This window comes from Drosophila subobscura, chromosome O, assembly GCF_008121235.1.
Source record: "Drosophila subobscura isolate 14011-0131.10 chromosome O, UCBerk_Dsub_1.0, whole genome shotgun sequence".
Classification (NCBI taxonomy): Eukaryota; Metazoa; Arthropoda; class Insecta; order Diptera; family Drosophilidae; genus Drosophila; species Drosophila subobscura.
In genome coordinates this window covers 1456443-1475234 of record NC_048533.1, presented here as the reverse complement: position 1 = coordinate 1475234, position 18792 = coordinate 1456443, and the positions used below count along the sequence as shown (strand labels likewise).

At 47.0% G+C, this 18792-nt stretch overlaps 5 protein-coding genes across 7 annotated transcripts; 2 read left to right on the top strand and 3 right to left on the bottom strand.

The window, feature by feature from the left end:
* Nucleotide 1: 1 nt before the first annotated feature.
* On the bottom strand, nucleotides 2–5454 carry LOC117899006 (zinc finger matrin-type protein CG9776). 3 transcript variants are annotated; one of them, XM_034808753.1, is made up of 7 exons: nucleotides 4587–5454; nucleotides 4268–4441; nucleotides 3488–3678; nucleotides 2696–3406; nucleotides 2454–2602; nucleotides 433–2381; nucleotides 2–224 (listed from the first exon to the last, which is right to left on the bottom strand). In XM_034808753.1, the coding sequence occupies exons 1-7, from the start codon at nucleotides 5350–5352 to the stop codon at nucleotides 214–216; spliced, it is 3951 nt and encodes a 1316-aa protein (XP_034664644.1). In that variant the 5' UTR covers nucleotides 5353–5454; the 3' UTR covers nucleotides 2–213. The 3 variants fall into 3 exon arrangements, with proteins under 3 accessions (XP_034664644.1, XP_034664645.1, XP_034664646.1); XM_034808754.1 differs by lacking the exons at nucleotides 4268–4441; nucleotides 4587–5454 and adding an exon at nucleotides 3779–3934; XM_034808755.1 differs by lacking the exons at nucleotides 3488–3678; nucleotides 4268–4441; nucleotides 4587–5454 and having other exon boundaries at nucleotides 2696–2989; nucleotides 3061–3175.
* A 1123-nt stretch (nucleotides 5455–6577) lies between these two features.
* Nucleotides 6578–6904, top strand: LOC117897186. Its single transcript, XM_034805885.1, has one exon. The coding sequence runs from the start codon at nucleotides 6611–6613 to the stop codon at nucleotides 6902–6904; it is 294 nt and encodes a 97-aa protein (XP_034661776.1). The 5' UTR covers nucleotides 6578–6610.
* Nucleotides 6828–9322, bottom strand: LOC117897184 (S-phase kinase-associated protein 2). The gene is made up of 5 exons (XM_034805883.1): nucleotides 9101–9322; nucleotides 8003–8888; nucleotides 7539–7938; nucleotides 7308–7467; nucleotides 6828–7248 (listed from the first exon to the last, which is right to left on the bottom strand). Exons 1-5 carry the CDS (start codon nucleotides 9157–9159, stop codon nucleotides 7062–7064), a joined length of 1692 nt encoding a protein of 563 aa, XP_034661774.1. The 5' UTR covers nucleotides 9160–9322; the 3' UTR covers nucleotides 6828–7061.
* A 385-nt stretch (nucleotides 9323–9707) lies between these two features.
* On the top strand, nucleotides 9708–11130 carry LOC117897185. Its single transcript, XM_034805884.1, has 3 exons — nucleotides 9708–9866; nucleotides 9932–10228; nucleotides 10286–11130. The coding sequence occupies exons 2-3, from the start codon at nucleotides 9961–9963 to the stop codon at nucleotides 10747–10749; spliced, it is 732 nt and encodes a 243-aa protein (XP_034661775.1). The 5' UTR covers nucleotides 9708–9866; nucleotides 9932–9960; the 3' UTR covers nucleotides 10750–11130.
* A 6513-nt stretch (nucleotides 11131–17643) lies between these two features.
* LOC117897124 (transcription factor Sp5) lies at nucleotides 17644–18792 on the bottom strand. The gene is made up of 2 exons (XM_034805776.1): nucleotides 17978–18792; nucleotides 17644–17902 (listed from the first exon to the last, which is right to left on the bottom strand). Exons 1-2 carry the CDS (start codon nucleotides 18690–18692, stop codon nucleotides 17664–17666), a joined length of 954 nt encoding a protein of 317 aa, XP_034661667.1. The 5' UTR covers nucleotides 18693–18792; the 3' UTR covers nucleotides 17644–17663.

Below are 18792 nucleotides of genomic sequence, written 5' to 3'. Positions count from 1 at the left end.
CTCTAGTTTCCATCATACATACATATATTACATACATATATGCGCATTTATTTTAAACCTTTCGTCACATAAATACTCATACGTAGGTTCGGCTCAAACTTAAAAATAAAATCTGATCTGATTACTTTTTGGCCATCCCCGGGGCGTCCGTCCATTGCTGCATCTGCATCTGGATCTGAATCCGCTGGCGTTTCGCGGAAAAAGTCAAACACCTTACAAGGCATCTAAGAATAAGTAAGATGGATAGATTAAATGTAGAATATATTGAAAAGAACAGAAAAAGGATGAATGCGTGGTGAACTAAATGGGTGTTGTGTGTTGTTTGTCATTGTTTAATTTGATGCAATGTTTCAGTGATGGTTGTTTTTGTTTACGTGTGTGTTCTGTGCTATGCGATTCGCTGGTTGGGTAGAGTGCCGTCGCGCTACATACATTGTGCCGCCATGTCGCTGCTGTCGATGCCCAGCATTGCCAGCTCGTCCAGCTCCGCCTGGCGTCTCATCTTCTCACTCTCTGTAGGGGATGCCGGCGGCTGTGGTATGTCCGAAAGATCCACGGGGTCACTGATGACCCTACTCTTTGTCTCAATCTCGACAACGGATTCTGGTGCTTGGGGTAAGCTTGGCATAGGTATGTCCTCTGCCTCAAACAGTTTCAGGCTATCGGCCTCTGATTTGCCATTCAGCAGCTGAGACTCTTCATCCTCAGTGGACATTTCCATGGGTGAGCCGACTGCATTAGCGGCATCGGCCTCGCCAATGGTCACCAGGTGAATGCCCTGCTTGGCTAAATCCTGAAGATTGTCCTCGTTTAGTGCTGGCTCATCCTCGACAATAGTGGTGATGGTTTGTGGCTCGCTTTGCGTCTGGCTGTTCTCGTCCGTAGCATCGCCCGCCGATCCCTCGGTTGGGAAAATGATGTCGAGCGCCTCGGCGAGATCTTTGGGCAGTTCCCCATCCCGGGGCTGTTCCGCTGCATCCAATGGCTGCGTCACTAAATCTTCTTCGGCCTCATCAATGCCGGGCGGCAAAACGTCCTCCTCATCATTGCCGTTCGCTTCCTGTTCAGCATCGTGCAGCTCGTGCATTTCCCCATCTGATCCTCCTCCTGGAGGCGGTGGAGGGGGGCAGTTGGTCATCAGGCTGGCAAACTGAACAGGATCCGGCATCAGCTCGTCGTAGTCAACCATAATGCCGGCGTCCGGATGAAAGGGCGGAGCATTGCCAAAGGCATCCTCCATCATGGCCATCTGTATTTGAGCGGCTGTCGGTGCAAGGTGTCGGACAGCCACTGGCGCCGTTGGTCCACCCATGGGCGGCGGAGGTGGAGGTGCCTCGAAGGAGCCGTTGGTGTAGGCAAGCGCTTCATAGCTTGAAGCAGCTGCTGCTGCTGGCTGCTTTTTGAATACTGGCATCTTGCCGATAAAGGGCAGCTTCTTGCCTCCAACTGTGGCAGTGCTGCTGCTCTTCGGCGGCTTTGGCTTTGCTTCTGGATCTTTCTTGTCGCGCTTGTTCTCACTCTGTTTACGCTCAGGCTGCGCCCGTGGCCGGAACTCGGAATGCTTGATCACTGGTCGCTCCACTCGTTCTTCGGAACGGCTGCGGCTGCGACGACGTCGTATGTCACGCGATCGACTTCGTCGGCTGGTTCTCAAGGGGGAACGCGAAAAGCGCCTGCGACCGCGGCTGCGTGAGCGACTGCGTGACCGACGCCGATCGCGGTCGCGCTCACGATCGCGGTCACGTCCACGATCCCTGTCGCGGTCGCGATCTCGCCGATCCCGATCAATGCGGCCACGACTTGTGCTATGGGAACGGCTACGCCGTCTAGGGCTGCGCGAACGTCGGCTGCCTCCGCGCAGTGACTTGTTCTCTGCTGCGGGCGCTGCGGACAAAGCAGCGCTTTTATTTTCGTCTGGCTCGCGGGGGCCTTTGCTCTTCAGCTTGCCCTTGAGCTGCTCCAGCAACTTCTTTTCGCTCTCGCTGATTACTGGCTGGACAGTGTTCCACTGCTGCATCATGGCGTCGTCCCGCTTCTTTTGCTCCTCAGCATGTTCTTCGCCAGTGGCAGATGTCCATTTGCCACGGACAGGCGCATTCATGGAATCCTTGATGATGGGGGGAGGTGGCGGCACTATGGCTTGAAAGGGTCCATCCGGCCTAGTTGTCAAGGGAGTCTCCTGCTTGCGCATGGTCACCCGTATAGAGGAAGCGTTGATTGGTTTGTCTGCTGGAACAGTCGCTGTATCCTCTGCATGCACTTTCTTTGCTGCCTGTGTCTTCTCTTCCTCCGACGAAGAGCTCCCTGAGGATGACGAGGTACTGTTGCCATTTCGCTTGCTCTTCTTCCCTTGCTTTCGCTTTTTCTTTTTCTTTTCGCCGCTGCAGGAAATGAGATTGGGATTGTTGGCTTATATTCAATATTCGACAATTTTTCATCTCAAAAGTACTCACCTCTTCTTCTTGCGCTTCTTGGAGGCCTTGTCCTCGTCCTTCTTGACCTTTTTGCTCTTCGCGGCATCGTCCTCCTTCTGGTGTTGAACAGCCCGCTCGCGATTGGCGATCCATTCAGTTTCATAGTTCGGCGTTTGATTAATGAAGAGCTGTAATATGGATAAGCACAGCACATTATTGTATGCACTTCACTGCGGATACATGCCAGATCGTGCCACACAGCATCCAAAGTTAATTTTTACCTCGTATTTGTTGGAATGGAGCCTAGACTTGAGATGCGCTGAGGCACAGTGAAGGTCGCCAATCCAAACGCTGCAGAGCTTGCAGAACCAGGCGTTGGCCGGCACAAGGAATTGCATGCCTCGTACGGGCACACGCTTTATGGGGGCATTTTCAAACGTGGGATAGGGGTCGTGGTCAATGCCCACATGCCAGGGCGTCTCTATTGTCTCGCGATTCATGTGCTCTTCTGCATGCAGATGCTTCAGATAGTCGCGTGCCGTTTTCGGGAACACTCCACAGCTGTCGCACCAATGCTGTTCGGGATCGAAAAACACAAAATTGTAGTTTTGTGCTGGAGCTGAGGCTGATTTCGTTGTAGCTTCACCATGTCGCTGCTTCGACTTCATTGTTTTCATGGCTCGGTGCTTCAGAAGACTTGTGGGAGTACCTTCGCCGGGCACGTCGCCGTCGCCGTCTCCGTCCTCGTCCTCACCCTCACCCTCAGATGACGAGTCGGATGAGCTGCTAGCCGATGAGCTAGAGTCGGAGCTATCAGCAGTGCTTTCGCTTGAAGTGTGAGATCTACTAGCCACCTGCTCTGGCGGTGCCTTCACATTCGGTTTGGCGCGAATGCTCGCGGGCTGCTCATCGTCGTGTTCCTCGTCACCAATGATGCCATTCAGCATGTCGATTACATTTTCAATAGTGTCCAGTTTCTTCTTTATCTGCACCTGCAATGCCAATTAAATGAGTGTGTGTTGTGGTTCTAGCACCGACCACTCTGTGAGAGTCTTTCAAGCTATATTACTAACCTGCAGTCGATCATTTTCCTCAATGAATGCCTTTGTGGTTGGCGAGGGTGGTGCACCGTCGCCGTCCGCCAAGTCTTCACGCTGATCCATCAGCACCTTCATTTCCTTTTTGAGCAGGGTCACCTTCTTCACGTAGTTGGTGCGCTGCTTCTTGAGTTCGTCCTTTTGATTTTCCGCTTCCTGGGCCACAGCTGCCATTCGGCGGTTCATATGGACGGGGGATGGAGGAAAAGAGAGTTGCAAATTAGTACGCATTTTCGCCAGAGAAAATCAAGTTCAAATTTCATTTACAAAATGCATTCTCGAGTGCATTTCAGCGGCTAGTTACACGCGGATGCAGTCTCCGGATCGGATCGGATCGAGTCTGACCGTGTCGTGTGGCTTGATCTGCCTGTCCTCGTTGGGGTTGGAGTGCATGTTGGGGTGACGACGAGGAGCGTCCATTCAAGTGCGATTTTTCGACTACACAAAAACGGCAGAAAATGCGTTTTCTATTCGAAAGGGAAAGTCATTTTTCAAGCCCTCGCCCAGGTGTGTCAGCGTTAGCTCTGGCTGCGCTTTTAGATTTGCTAGATTCGGATTATCTTTACAGCAATTTTGTTGTTGTTGTTTGTGTGTTTGTGTGTTTTTGATTTGGTTGCGAGCCAATTGCGCGCATTTACGTTACAAATACAATTTTTTGTTAGGGGCGTAATCATGACAACAATAATAAAACATAATGTGAGAGGTTTGCATGTGAATTTTCGAAGTTACCAGAATATAATTCATTTCCACACTTACCGTCTTGTGGCGGCAAACCTGCGCCCTCAAGCGCTGGAGCTTTCTTATCCTCCTCCTCTTGTTGCTTCTGCGCCGGTGCTTCCTGCACTGGCTGCTGCTGTGGGACAGCAGGCTGTTGGGCAGGCTGCGGAACGCCAGCCAGCGTCTGTGGCATCCACACCTGTTGGCCGTACTCTGAGAAATAAGAAGCGAAAAAATCGTCACAAACAAATCTTGCAGGACTCGGAGAAAAATACCGCTTTCCCCTATATATGTACATAGTGTGTATGTACTTTTGACGGATAAATGTGTTTTTATATTAAAAGATATTAAAATTTACCATTTACGACCCAGGCGCCTGTGGTCAGTGGTCCGTAGCCAGCATTGAAATTGGTCTGTGCTGTTGGTTGCACTGGCATGCCATATCCGGGCGGCGGTCCTTGAGGCGGAAACACATTTGGCGGCGCCATTCCGTACTGATGGCCGTATACATCGGGTGGAGCCCCATACGGGACTGGAGCATACATTTGCGGGGGCATAACGCCATATGCTGGAGCCATTTGAGGCGGGGGTCCACCCTGATTCTGCGGTGGAGGTAGTGGGGGAGAGGCTGGCTTTTTCTTGGGTGACCAGCGGCTTGATGGACTGATCCCACGGCCGCCGCGACGGGGAGGAGTAATGCTGCGTGAGCGGGACCGTCCATAGCGATCGCGTCTGCCTCGCCGAGGTGGTGAACGCCGACGGTCGGGTGAGCGTCGACGGTCGCGATCAAAACGCCGCCGTGCGGGATATCTGCCATAGTCCGGAGAGTCGTAGCGGCCCCTGCGAGGACTTGGCGAGCGCGATATTGAGCGTCTACGACGCGTGGCACCTGGCGATCCAGCATTTCTGGAATCTGAGCGTCGGCGAGATATCGAGCGGCATCGCGATATTGAACGTCGGCGTGAGCTTGATTTGCTGTTTTTCCCTGACGCGGCATTTGCCTCCTCGCCTTTTCCATTTCCACTTTTTTCGTCGACGCCGGGTGGACCTGGGGGTAAATCACCCGCATTGCCCAACCGCCTGTCTGTCGGTTGCTTCAATACCATTCCTTCGTCCATCTTCATGCGGCGGAATAATGTCCACTAGCCGGATATTGTCAATTTTATCTGAACGATTTGCAAAGTTTTTTCGATTAAAATTACGTGTGGACAGCACAAACAGAGTGACTGCGGAGTTATCGACAAAATATACCGTCTGACCCTGAGAAATATACCAAAATATACCCAATTATACCATTTTCCTCAATTTTGATATTCGAATAAATATTTAAAGTTGGTTATGGGTCTTGGCACTGAGCATTTAAATGTATGCAATTGATGAATCGATTCTCTACAATCTTGCTTATAAGGATTGAATTATGGAATTGTATAAAAAAAAGGTTTGGCATTTAGGCAAATGACATTTCATTTCACAGAGAAACTACACTGTATTTTACGCATTTGATACATCCTTTTGACTAATTTGAAGAGTATGGAAATTTGTATACCGTATAATCTTTGAAACTTAATATTTTAATCCTGCTCGAACGGCGGGCACGACGCTAGCAAGCAAAATGTTCCCGAAAAATAGTGAAAAATCGTTGAAGTTAAGCACAAGACCCGCTGAAAAGAGAATGGATTACAATTTAATAGTGAGTTTGAACAAATAAAACTCCATACTGCTGCCCGAAGCTTTAATGCACAGGAGCGGAATGGAGTCATTTCAGAGGTGAATAGAGTATCCAGACATGGGGAAATGGCAGATTGTCGAGCTGGTTTTTAGACTGGGTGGCTGGGGCCGAAACCGAACTAATACTCGTACACATTCTGATCTCATTAAGTTTCTTAAGATTGTTTATAGTGTGGAAGATAATTTGCAAAAGAATACAAATGTGGTTCAAAAGAAAATGCTACCATCTTATCTTAAATGTATTACGATAATATTTACGATTGAATTCTGATATTTTTAAACCCGAACAAATTATTTACTTTCTATTAGATTACTTCAATGAATATAAAAATAAAGTATAATCAATTTTTTGAGCTATTCTGCGGCTATTATAACTATTGTTAAATTATTAAATATTTCCAAATCGAAAAGAACTTCAAATTCATGACTCACGGCAAGTATCACAGACTTGCAATAATATTTCACTTTATGTTGGAGCTGCAGGGAAAATACAAATTATCAGCTCTACATGGTTGTCATTGTTTGCTTTTGAGCCAATTTTTGAAAGCATTTTCTGGTAGTAGTGACTGCACTTCAGGAGGCATGCATATGACTGCACCAAGGCAACTATAAAAGGCATTTCAGTTGCCACATCGGCCATCAGTTTATCTTAAAATGAAGCTTCAGGTCACCATCTGCTGCCTGGTCGTGTTCGCCTGCTGTGCTGTCGATGCCTACAGTGGCAATGGCCAGCCTGGCTGCAAGACTCAAATGGAACTCGAAATATCAGTGTTCCGCAACAACTGGGATGCTACGTCCTACTGGAAGTGCGATGAACTTAACGCCCCAGCCACCCAAATGAAGTGCCCCGACGAAATGGGCTTTGTGGACAGCCTCAAGAACTGTGTCAGCTGGGACGAATGGGAATGGGAAACTCCTGTGGCTCCACTCAGCGAAGTGGACGAGTGACCACTCGCATATGCATGTTGAAACAGAAATCACGTATCTTTAAATGAATTTCATTGAATTGAATATAAAACAAATGCGCTAGGCGATAGCAAATGCCGACGATCTGATTACAAATTAATTAGTGATGGGTTGGGCACACGATACACGGGGAGGGGATTTAGTCCCTCGTGCGTAGCCCCCAAATCGAGGTACGACGCGAGCCTACTGTCGGCCGAGAAACTGAACTATGAATAAACTTGTTGATCCCCATCTTGGGCATCTGCTGTTCAAGCGCTTCCATTGCGCCGTCCGAAAGCATTCCAAAAATGTCCAGATACGTGAGAGAGGACATTTCCTTCAATTCACTGAAAAAGCAAGACTGTTAGCTACCATCTGTTAATGGGAGAAGAATCAATGTACTTACATAAAGCTGGCCGCAGGAATAAGGTAGCAGCGAGAAACGGACAAATATTCCAGCATTTGGAACTGCATAATTGCCTCAATGGCCGCTGGCGTCAGGCTGTTGCAGTCCGACAGATCGAGCTCTAAAAGCTGGGGGCAACGGGTCTGCAACGATCTCACATCTGAGGATGTAAAGCAGATATTATATGAGTTACAAATATGGTAAAAGGGGATGCTAGTATGCGCAGCTTACGGGAATCGAACAGTACGCGTCGGCAGCCAGCCACATTGAGACGAATGACATTGGGTGAAATGTGCGTGACCAAGGCAGTGACAGCATCGGCACTCAAATCTGTCCACGAAATGTTTAAGCTGCTTAGATTTTTGAGGGATTCCATCATCAGTCGCACACTCCTGGCCGTTAAGCCGCTAGCCATAGTTAGATTCAGTGCCTCCAAGGATTTGTTGTTGGCAATCTCGGCGCAGATTTCATCATTAAGCTCTGCATTCTCCAGGCTTAGTTTTTTTAGCTGCCGGCATTGGGATATAAGGGTGCGCAATGACACTCGGCTAATGGAAGTCATGCTCAAGTCCAGATACTGCAAGCGGGACTTAAATTCGGAGACCAATGGTGTGAAGGCGGGCTCTTGTATCTGCATATATGACATAAGAGATTTAAAAGGCATAGCACCATAATAAGTATAGACTACTACTTACATTAGCCTGCGCCAGGCGCAACACCAAGACGCCCCGGCGCACAATCTGTTCGAGAGCAGCTGGACAAAGTGTGCGTAAACCAAGATCCAACCGTGTCCAAAGAGTTTCATCACGTGAACATCGGTTGAAACGTCGACTCACAGTCGCCATGCGCAAAAGTGTTTTTTTGGGTAGCCACTTGAAAATGTCCAGCAAAATCTCATCGGACAACTTGTCGAAGTAGTTTATTCCACTGTTGATGTGGGCACTCATGGCGGCCGTTCGATACACGAAGAAACTTTCCTTTCCCACCAGACTATTGGGCCCCAAATGGGGCGTAGGCGCAGCGGTCGGCTTCTTGTGCTGACGGAGAGCCTGCCTGCTGGTGGACGGCTGCATATTAAGCGGAGCTGCAGAGTCGCACTGATTGTTGCATGAAACTGCGGCTAGTGGGTTTCGCGTCCGTTTGCTGGGGGAGTTCGAGTTGCTGCTACACTCAGAACCCAAAGCCGAGCGCTTGGCTTGGGCCAGAGCTTGAAGCTTCTGCTGCACATCGTCGACGATGGTCGTGTTGCTCTCACTGCTATCCAACGTTGTGTCGGCTGTGGAGCTAACACTGAGGCGTTGGGGCTGCTGATGCGACATGCGCGCCACATTGGCATGAGGCGTAGTCTCGTTGGAATTGTCGTCGCTGGTTGCACTCGTACTCACGACCAGCGCAATGGCTGACAAGGCTGACATGGCTGATGAGCTGCTCTCCTCGGAGTCCAACATTCCAACACCCATCTCTTCTAGGGCCTCGTAGGTTAGTGCCGATGGCGAGGAAGTGTGTTCGTAATGAGACGTTTTTGTGGCGCAAAGGACAGCGCCCGCACCTACAGCGAGATTTTTACTTGTTGCGCGTTTTCTGCAATGAGTGGCGGAAGTGCATTTACAATAAATACATATTAAGAAAGTGCCTCAATCAGCACATAGGTCAAGTACCCGGCAATTTAATTAGTCAACAATTTGTATTTTTGACCTCTTTTCGTTCAAGTGCCTGTGACGTCACGGTGTGCAATTTCAAATGAAGAGGCCCCCGATATTACTGAACGTCGGCTACTTGGCCACCATAATTACCTGGTGACGGGGCACAGATTTTCCATATTTTCGTGTCCCCTGTGTTTACGGCTACTCATATTTAGATGAAATTTCACTTTGTTTTTTCCGCAGAGCAGACAAAATTTTCGCGCTATTTTCACAGAGTTGTCATTGCTGTGAAATATCAACACGGGTTGGACAAGATTTATTTTCCATTATATTAAGGCTCCTTATTACTACACCTTTATTAATTTTATTGAAGGCAAAATTTATAAATTATTTAAAGCAGCTAATATCTGCCCATAATAAAGTTATCTATATAATATTCAATATATCGTATATCGCAAACAATTAATTGATCTGGTAGCGCCAGAACGTTGCCCAAACAGACAAAGCCGGTGTTGCCACTTTAGCCTATTTAAGGCTATATCTAGCATTTTTAATTGTGCACTCTCATGTTGTTTTAGAATAAAATTAAATATTTTCCGGATTTTATATCTGCGTGTAAAACTTTAAATACACAATGTTTGTTTCTTGGATTTATAATTCGGATTTTTCATCGAAAAAGCAGAAAATATCACTTATTATATTGTTTTACCATATTTTGCTAATATATGAGTTTCTCGAGTCTAGCTTGTGCGACTCTGAAATTCTGCCAGCACTGGACAGAGTGCACAGAAAAGATGTTACCGTATTTCAACAAGTAATAAGATAAATAACAAAGATATTAATATTTCAAAATAAAACAAGGAAAGTTTAACAAAGAGTCTGACTACACCTGTGTCCAGCCAATAAGTCGAAAAGGGTGAGTAAAGAGGGCTTTTCTTTTGTGGCGCATTCAACACCGAACGGGAACTTTCTTCTGTGCAGTTTAAGTCTTTCGTGTTGACGATTTCTAAATGGTGAAAACCGATCTGCTCCTGCCCCCGGTCATCAGAAGTATTATCAAGATGAGCATGCGCACTCGTGCTTTGGTCTTTTCCACATTTTTTGGAAGCTGCTTGGCCATTGGCCTGTTGCTTGTTAGCATGACCACTAACCACTGGGTTCGCGCCAACCCACGGCGACACAATTCATCAGATTCTAAGGGCGATGTCAACTTTGGCCTTTTCTATGGAAACCAGCACCTAAACCTCGGCTATGGGCCTCGAACATATCCGGTAGATGGTGAGCCTCCGAACATTTTAAAACGAAATCCAGAAGTAATGGGATGTTTCCTTGCAGTTTACACCTTTATTCGAACTGAGAACGGCGACACAAGCTTCTGGCTTTGGCTTCTTACGACATTGGGCACTGGATTCGGCCTCTTGGCCTGCGCCGTGGCCGCCATTGCTGCTGTCCTAAAGTCTGCCTCGGCAGCCAAAAGAGGAGGCACCATGGTCCTGCTTCTTACCGCCAACATGTCAGCCGCAGGAGCGCAGGTTGTTGCATTTGTTGCATGGCTAGTGCAGTTTTACCAGTATCTCGTACACAACGTGCTACTCACCGAGCACCAGCAGCATCACTGGTATAGCACTGGGCTGGCTTATCTGGGCTATAGCTTCTACTTGGTCGTGATATCCACCATTGTGGTGCTGATCAACATAACCATTCTCCTATATGCCAGACGCCGCGAAGGCCGCGACCGCCGCCTTCGGCTAGAGCCGGAAAGCAAGGACAAGCATCAGGCCGCCATAATGCTGTACTAGGACTGGCAGCCGGAAGCAATCCTAAATGGACCTCAAATGACCTCTACTCGAATATGGGGAGGAGTATCGACACCCAAGTAATCTCAGTGGCTCAAATGCTTGTGCCTTACTTACCGCCTTTGCTTGCCAGGAAGAAGGGCTACACATATCCACTCAAACATATTCCACATATTTACACATATTGAATATTTATACATACTTAACCATGTCCGTGAAAGCTGAGATATGTATTTCAGTGGCCGGCTGAAGTCTGAAAAGCATTACGAACAAACTTGATGGAGCAAAGCATTTGATACTGCCCGCACATTCATACATATCTCTATATACTGATACAACTACATTTATCTACTATATACATTTTATACACTCGAATGACCTTTACATACTCTGTTTTCTATACCTTTTAAGTACATATGTACATATGTATGTACAGGCATTTTTGATGTGCATACAAATACAGCAACAGTCATGCTTAAGAAACACAGAACACACACACTCGTTGCTTCCTAATTGATACATCAGGTCGGATCGGGGTGCTGGCCGTTAACGTTTTAAGACGATCCCCGGGGGAAATGTGCCTTTGCAGTAGCACACGCTACGCCGCGGGCAACATCCGCAAGGAAAAGAAAGTCTCTGCGGAAAGAGTCATTTATGCCATGAAGCAAAGCAGTGCATGTGGCTACTTTTTGATGAATTGCTTAAGAATTTTGCCTTTCCCGAGTGTCACAATATTTCCCTCTATTATGTGTTGGTTCCAGCTAATTGCAGCACCGGATCGACCCAAGACCACACACCCAAGACCACGCAGCAAAATCTTGGTGTCATCGCATTGAATTTGGCAAAGGAATCAATTACCTTTTTTACGTATAACTTATTCGTCTTTGTGAGCGCCTCTGAGTGATGGCTGTTTCCTTGTCAAGACAAAGGTCGATTTGTGTGGCTTTGTGCTGATCTGCGGCAGGCACTTCCTATTCAATTATACTGTAGGACCCGCACAGGACTCGGCACCTTCTGCTGCTGCTGCTGCTGCTGTGACTGCTCCTGCGCCTGCTCCTGCACTCCTCTCTCTCTACGACCCGATCGAGCCAATTATGTCATCATTAGTTTTGATTAGTTTGTTGGGCTTGGGCTCATGTTGATGGGAAAACTGCACAAAAAGTCGCCAGTCCGTTTTGGCATTGTACGGCACTTCCGGCACCACCTACTGTTTGCCTTTTGGGCTTGTCTCCCAGCTGGGCGCTGCCCGGGGTTTGTTTTGGTTGTTGGTCATGATCATAGGCTATTGGTTTTTGGTTTGATTTGCCATTGGTAAATGCAATTGCATAATAATGATGATTGAGGTTCGAGCGGGGAATACGCATACTGCCCACAGGACATTGTGCTGGAAGGTTGAGATTCCTAAACCCATCCTTTTACTCATGGTATCATGAATCCTACATTTTCTCGCGTTGGCAGATCGCCGACCGTCTGTACGTGTACATGTCCTGTGTCTGTGGTTTATCTGGACAAACAGCTTAGGATGTTACCGATGCCATGTGTGAGGGGGACTTGGACAAACCAAGTGACGTACTCTCCCTGAGTTCTGTGTGTGTGTGTGTGTGTGTGTGTGTGTGCACAGGAAGACATTATGCAAGTCGTGGCGTTAGGATTAGACCAGAAATTGCATGCATTTGCATGGCAAGATAATGGAGGGAGATGCTCATTAGGTCCCGAGACCGGAGCAAGATTAGGAAACGGACAATCGACTTATTAAGAGTGTTTGTGCAGATAAAGGCATCGTTTAGCGTGTGTCGGGCCATACCCACTTTTCCGCCTAGGATTTGCCGGTACGACCCTTGGAAAATACGAGTCGAGTAATACCGCCAAAGCCGCCCGGATGATAAACCAAACTGGAAATCTTGTGCGACACCAAGCGTCCTCAACACAGCCTGTACAAATACGCAGTATAATTGACTGGAAAGTCTCATTATCGAGCGAAGGGACTTATCAATGTAAATACCAACATGCAAGCCACACTACACCACACTCCACACACCACACACCACACACTACGTTTGTACATACATTCGTACACATGACATGTGTACATATGGCGTGCCTCGATCTGTGGCACCTTACGCCTGGTCAAGTATCTTCGAAGTAAATCCGTTTGCTTCAACGAATTTGTCTTTGGTACTTTATAGCCTGGTCTGATTCTGTTTTCTATAAAAGCATTTCCAGAAACCGCAGAACATACTCTACGAATGGCCCAAAGAAACCAGCAACAAGAGGGCCAGACAAACTGTCTCCTGTCCTGCCCGTTGTTCCAGTCGCTGTTTCTGTTGCTGCTGGCCAATAAATTTCACAATTAAATGGATCTTCTGACACTTTGTATTAAACGTCAGCCCCGGCTACTACCCCCCGCCAACCACTGGGTGTGCTCGCTCTCGCTCTCGCTCTCACTCTCCCTTTTGCCCATCTTTGTGTGTGCGTGCACAAGGGATGAGGGTTGCTGCTGGCGAGGGGTTGCAAAACAGTCACCGCACTTGGCTTGACGCAGAACTGGCGCTGGGAAAGGTAGCAGTTAGACAAGACCAGAGAGTATTTTTATTTACCCACCAAGACGGTCGACTCCATTTTTTATTTTGTTCCCTCACTTGATGCTCATTTCCTTGCTTTCCTTTCGGGTTTTTTCATTGCGTTTTCGCACTGCTTCTCATTCAATTGCTTGGCTTTGGGCCTGGCCATTGTTGCATTGCGAAATTACGGCCCGTATATTTCTCTATTAGTGGCACAAAAGACATTTCAATTTCTCACTTTGGGCACTATGGGTGGCCCCCAGAGGTGTCCAGGAGAGAGGACCACTTTCTGGTAGTCGCTGGCAATTACCTCGTTGCGAAATATATCAAGGGACCACCCGAAGACTCTTGTTTGGCCTTTTTGTGGTCATGAATGGCAGATAGGCCTAGTGCCTCCTACATGGCAATTGTGCCCCGACGTCAGTGGGTTATTGATGGCCGAACTACTTTCACGTTAGGAACTAACTGCTGTCTTTCTTCTGTCCCATATTGTTGGCGAAACAATATTGTGATGCACACTTCTATGTTGCAGTCTGCAGTCTGCAGTCTGCTTCGATTTGTACATCAATTATACTTAGCTTCTAAGAACTCTTCCAGATTGTAGCTGGAAACATGTTCAGAGCGCGATGTGTTTTTGGGGGTCTACAGTTTGTGGAATATCCAATTAGGATCCTATTGATCCCTCCAAAAAAAATAACAATGAATATATGGTCCAAATAAATATCAAATCTATCCAAGAGGTACTGCTTTGGTGAACGTTTTAACGTTTTCAATGCTTTCGCTGCGAATCGCTCGCTTTAATTGTGAGCCAATAACCAACCATAGGGTCTTTGGTCCACTGCATGACTGTTCCCTTTCTTTATGTTAATGTATCCCTTTGTTGTCCTGATTCGACAAAGCCAAAAGCCCACACGTCTTACTTCTTAAAGCTACGATTTCCACTGCATTTTTTTGACGCTCTCTGGCGTGGTAAGCTCACATGCCATAAGACTACTGAAAACTTTACTGAGATTCACTTGCGCTTCAAAAGGTTCGTGCTCTCAACGCAGTTCTGTAGCTGAACTCGAAAACTGAAATGAATTTTATAGTGATAACGTAACACATTTTGGTGCATTTGATACTTTCCAAGTATACCCGTTTAGATATTTTCGCCACTTAATCATACAAATTTTGTATTATAGATAGATGGGTAGAACTAGTACTATTACATATGGGTAAGAGTTGTTCTGTCACCTTGCAAATGAATTACTTTGAAGCGCATTGATAAAACAAAAGGTACGAATATCTCAAGGAGCTAATTAATGAGGCCATTAAGTATGAAGTGTGGCAGGTAGTTCTTTAAAGCTCAAGCCAAGGGACTTGAGTCGATTAAGTGATTCGCGAACCAACCTGAGGTCAGATTAGTTAAAACAATGTCTCTAATTACTACAATTTTATCTGTTTTTGAGGGTATACAACTTGCTCCATTTTACTTTTGCAAAAATCTCAATGTGTATTCAGGACTACAAATATACTTAGGTATAAAAAGCTTCTCATTATCAGAATTAATTAAAAGCTGGAAAACGGGTCAGAAAATATATATCTCCATGTTTAATTTTCAATGCGTACCATTCAGATGAAAGGTGCCAATGTTTAGTCGAAACATTTCAAAACTTTTGTTTCTAATCTAATCGAATTAGAAAATCTGACCATAATGTTATGTTTCGGTAATGGTTTCTGTATGGCATTTGAAATAATGGACACACAACGTACTTATGTACATAAGTATGCACGGGTTTGTGGGTTACAAGAGTAATCTTTTGACCCTTTGACTGATATAAAGATTTGTTTGGAACTGTCATTTAAAAAATAAAACATCAATTCTAAAGCAACAATTACAAAAGGCCTTCATTTATCTCGGCCTTGCATATTGAAAGGGAGAATGGCATTCAGCCAGGCAGCCCAAAATCTACATTCAAACACGCTCTTAAATTGGTCTCGTGAAAAGTTCCAGGCCGCTGTTGTAAGATGTTTTTGCTAAATTTGTTGTGCTTTTTATGGAGTCAGTTTTATTCGGTAGATATTTAAAGGGGAACACCCTTTCAAGAAAATGGTTCAGAAACTTTAGACTGTTAAAAACACTTTATGGGGTGTGTTTCTGCGTACCAAAATGATTTACCCATCCTTTGTATGATACTATTTTTATTATTTGTACAACTGTTTGGTGCCTGGTTTGATCAGAAATGAAATGAAAGTAGTTTTTATCAGGGCATGGGCATGTTGAAATTACTAAGAAAGAATCCTTGTTTAGTTTACAGATTGTTGTTTTTCTGGGCACATTTTCAACTGTCGTCGCATGAGTCAACACTTGTCAGTCCAGTTGTGATCGACATACGACATATGATGTGGTAGGTACATCTATCATGCACGATTTCCACACCCGAGATTACGGAATTCTCTTGTCAGCCGAATGCTTTAATTAATTGCCGGCAATTACCTAACAACATCTAAAAAATGACGCAAAGTACTGAGCGATAGATGGATTTTTGTGTTGAGAAATTGTTTTATTTGAACTTGTTTCAAATGCACTGTCGTGGCTCTTAAGTATTCGGCCAAGTGGCCAAGGAGCTGCCGACTTGTCTGCTGCAGAGGTCCGAACTGGAGTTATTCGAATCGAAGGGACAAATTATTGGACATTTACGAGTATATCATTGTTCACTTGCATCACTTGTGCGACGACGCAGTGTCTGCCAGGCACGAAAATGTTCTCAGGATCTGGGCGGACAGGTAAATGTGAGAACTGCACGCCCCTATCAAGCGACCGTATTTGCCATTGTCCTTAAAAAGGTTGAGACTCGTTCACCAGACAGTTGCCGTTGCCGTTGCTGTTGCTGATGCTGATGCCCACCAGTCTGCTACGGTTCCCATTTCAGAAATCACAGATCTTTTGTCCGCTGGTGTGGAAGTCACATTGATAGTGACCAGGGATCGATAGACCGATCGCTTGTTCGCATAACAAATTCCACAAATGCGAGTAAGTGTCCTTTCGACTTGCTGCAGACACTCAGTCTGCTGGCTACGGTGGCCCACTCCATTGTCCTTACATATGAATGACGCAAGCTGTCAGGTGAGTAATGGCAAGCCTCTTGGACAATTGCTCTGGGATATGAATGTGAGCTGCGGGAGATTGTGGGAAACTGTGTGAAATGATTGCCCGGCGATCTCTGCCAACTGAAATGGAGAACTTTGACTCTTTGATTCGCATTCCTTTTACAATGAACGAAGGATTGCATTTATCCAGGAAGGGGAAGGCAGTCGCACTTTCAGCCGTTCTGGCCCCGCCTGACCGTAATGGATTATTCTGCACTTTAATGAATGGATTTTTTGGCAGATTCTGCTCAAATGACTTGTGCATTCAAAGCAAAGCCAACCCTTTGGTGCCGAGCATGAATGCATTAGCAGGTTTCGCTTTGATGCTGCCGGCATGACTTGGTCGATTTTGAAATGATCTGGTTAGCGGGAAGTGACAGAAACAGTAATTAATATTCGCACAAAATGGCGAAATGGAGCTCCATTGAATGGGCTCTCATTCGGCAGTGCCGTTGCCGAACCAAAAGCCGATCAAACTTTTCCCCGAAGATCTGAAGGTGCTTCAAATATCCTCAGTGGTTCTGGAAGGCTTAGGAAAAACGAACATGAAAATGATTTGATTTTTGGAAGATTTGTATTTCATGGTGTAAACATAAATCGTATAATGCAGCTCTGAATATTTAACTATGATTCTATATCTAAGTGTGTAGGCATAAATCGTATATTGCTAGTAACCGCGTATTCAGCATACATACATATATGTAAAATGTGAAAAATCTGCTTAGATCTAGTAAAGATTGTGTATACAGGTATATAGTATCTATCTATGTATCTCTTAAATCTCTTAACCGCTTAGCATATGAGGAAGGATCACTTAAGGAGGTATTTACACAAGTGCTCGGTTCTCTTTCCATTTCCTCTCTTTTGTACGCTACGCTCCTAACTCGTCACGTAGCGTCACGTTGTGTAAATATGAGTTAAAAAATAAATATCTCAATATTTGCATATATCGTCGAGGGTCATCGGGTTCTCTCTCTCTTACTCACTGAGACGCTGAGACTCTGAGACTCTGAGGTTGTTGGCGGCTAGTGAGTGCGCTAGATTGCGCCAGGTACGGCTGAGGTAGATCTATCCAAGATGGGAAATTGAGTATTGGCCGGCATTGAGTCGCTATCGTTATCTATGTTGTCGTTGCGTAAGGGCTTTGTAGCGTTTTTAAAGCGTGCAAGCGCTTCACAGATCGCTGGAGCTGGAGCTGGAGCTGGAGCTGGAGCTCCCTCAGTGTCTTTAGTAGCCATACAGATATGGATACATTGGCACGAAGATGGCCGGACCCAGCTGGCGCTCCTGAGGCATGTGCGTCTTCATGTGCTTCTTCAGGTGGTCTCGGCGACCAAACTTCTTTCCGCAGGCGCTGCACGGATACGGACGCAGTCCAGTGTGGATGCGTTTGTGGCGCGTCAGCTCCTCGTTGCGGGTGAAGGTCTTTCCGCAAGTGTCCACGTCGCACTTGAAGGGCCGTTCGCCTGGAGTAGGGAAAGAGGGAAAGGTGGATCTGTGAGTTCGGAATGCCTCGTTCTGGAGTTTTCTGGTCGACTTACCGGTGTGAATGCGAATGTGTCCCTTTAGCTGGCCGTTGTTGGAGAAGGCCACGTCGCAGTGCGGGCACTTGAACTTCTTTGGGCGCTGCTTGCGGGCGTTCAGGGCTTTTAGCTGGGCGTCCTCCGCCATCACCCGCGCGTACTCCTGCTCCATCAGACCGAGCGTGAACGGATCCATTCCGAAGCCGGCAGCAGCAGCAGCAGCGGCACCGGCGGGAGTGCCTGCAGCGGCGGCGGCGGCTGCAGCTGCGGCAGCCGCATAGTAGAGATCGCTGGCCGCCGGCATGAAGGGGGTCGAATGCTGCGCCGACATCTGCTGGGATGGCGCCAGAGTCGGGGATGCCGACGTGGAGGAGCACGAGGGATGCGGGAAGACGGGCTGCGGCGTAACATCCAGCAGGGGGGTGGAGGTGCGAGTGTATCCATCATCGCAGCTGGACTTGCTGCTACTGCTGCAGCTCCTGCTGCTGCTGCTGCTGCTGCTGTGTGACGAGGAGGAGGAGGAGTCGCGGTCGCTGTCGTGGCCGAAACTGCTCCTGGGTAGCTCCGTTTTAATGGTAACCGTGTCCGGCTCGTTTTTCACGGTCCTGGTTGGTGGGGCGGTTGAAGGTGCTTGTGCTGGTGCCGGTGCCTGTGCCTGTGCCTGCCTCTGCGTATCCCAGGGACGGAACAAGCGCGAGTACGTTTGCGGGGGGTGCAGGTTAATAGTCGACATTTCGATGCTCTCTCTCTCTTGTTCTTCGGTTCACGGGAGCCGGGAGCACACTTTTTGGTTGGGGGACACACACTTGGTCTGGAACAAATGGAATGGAATG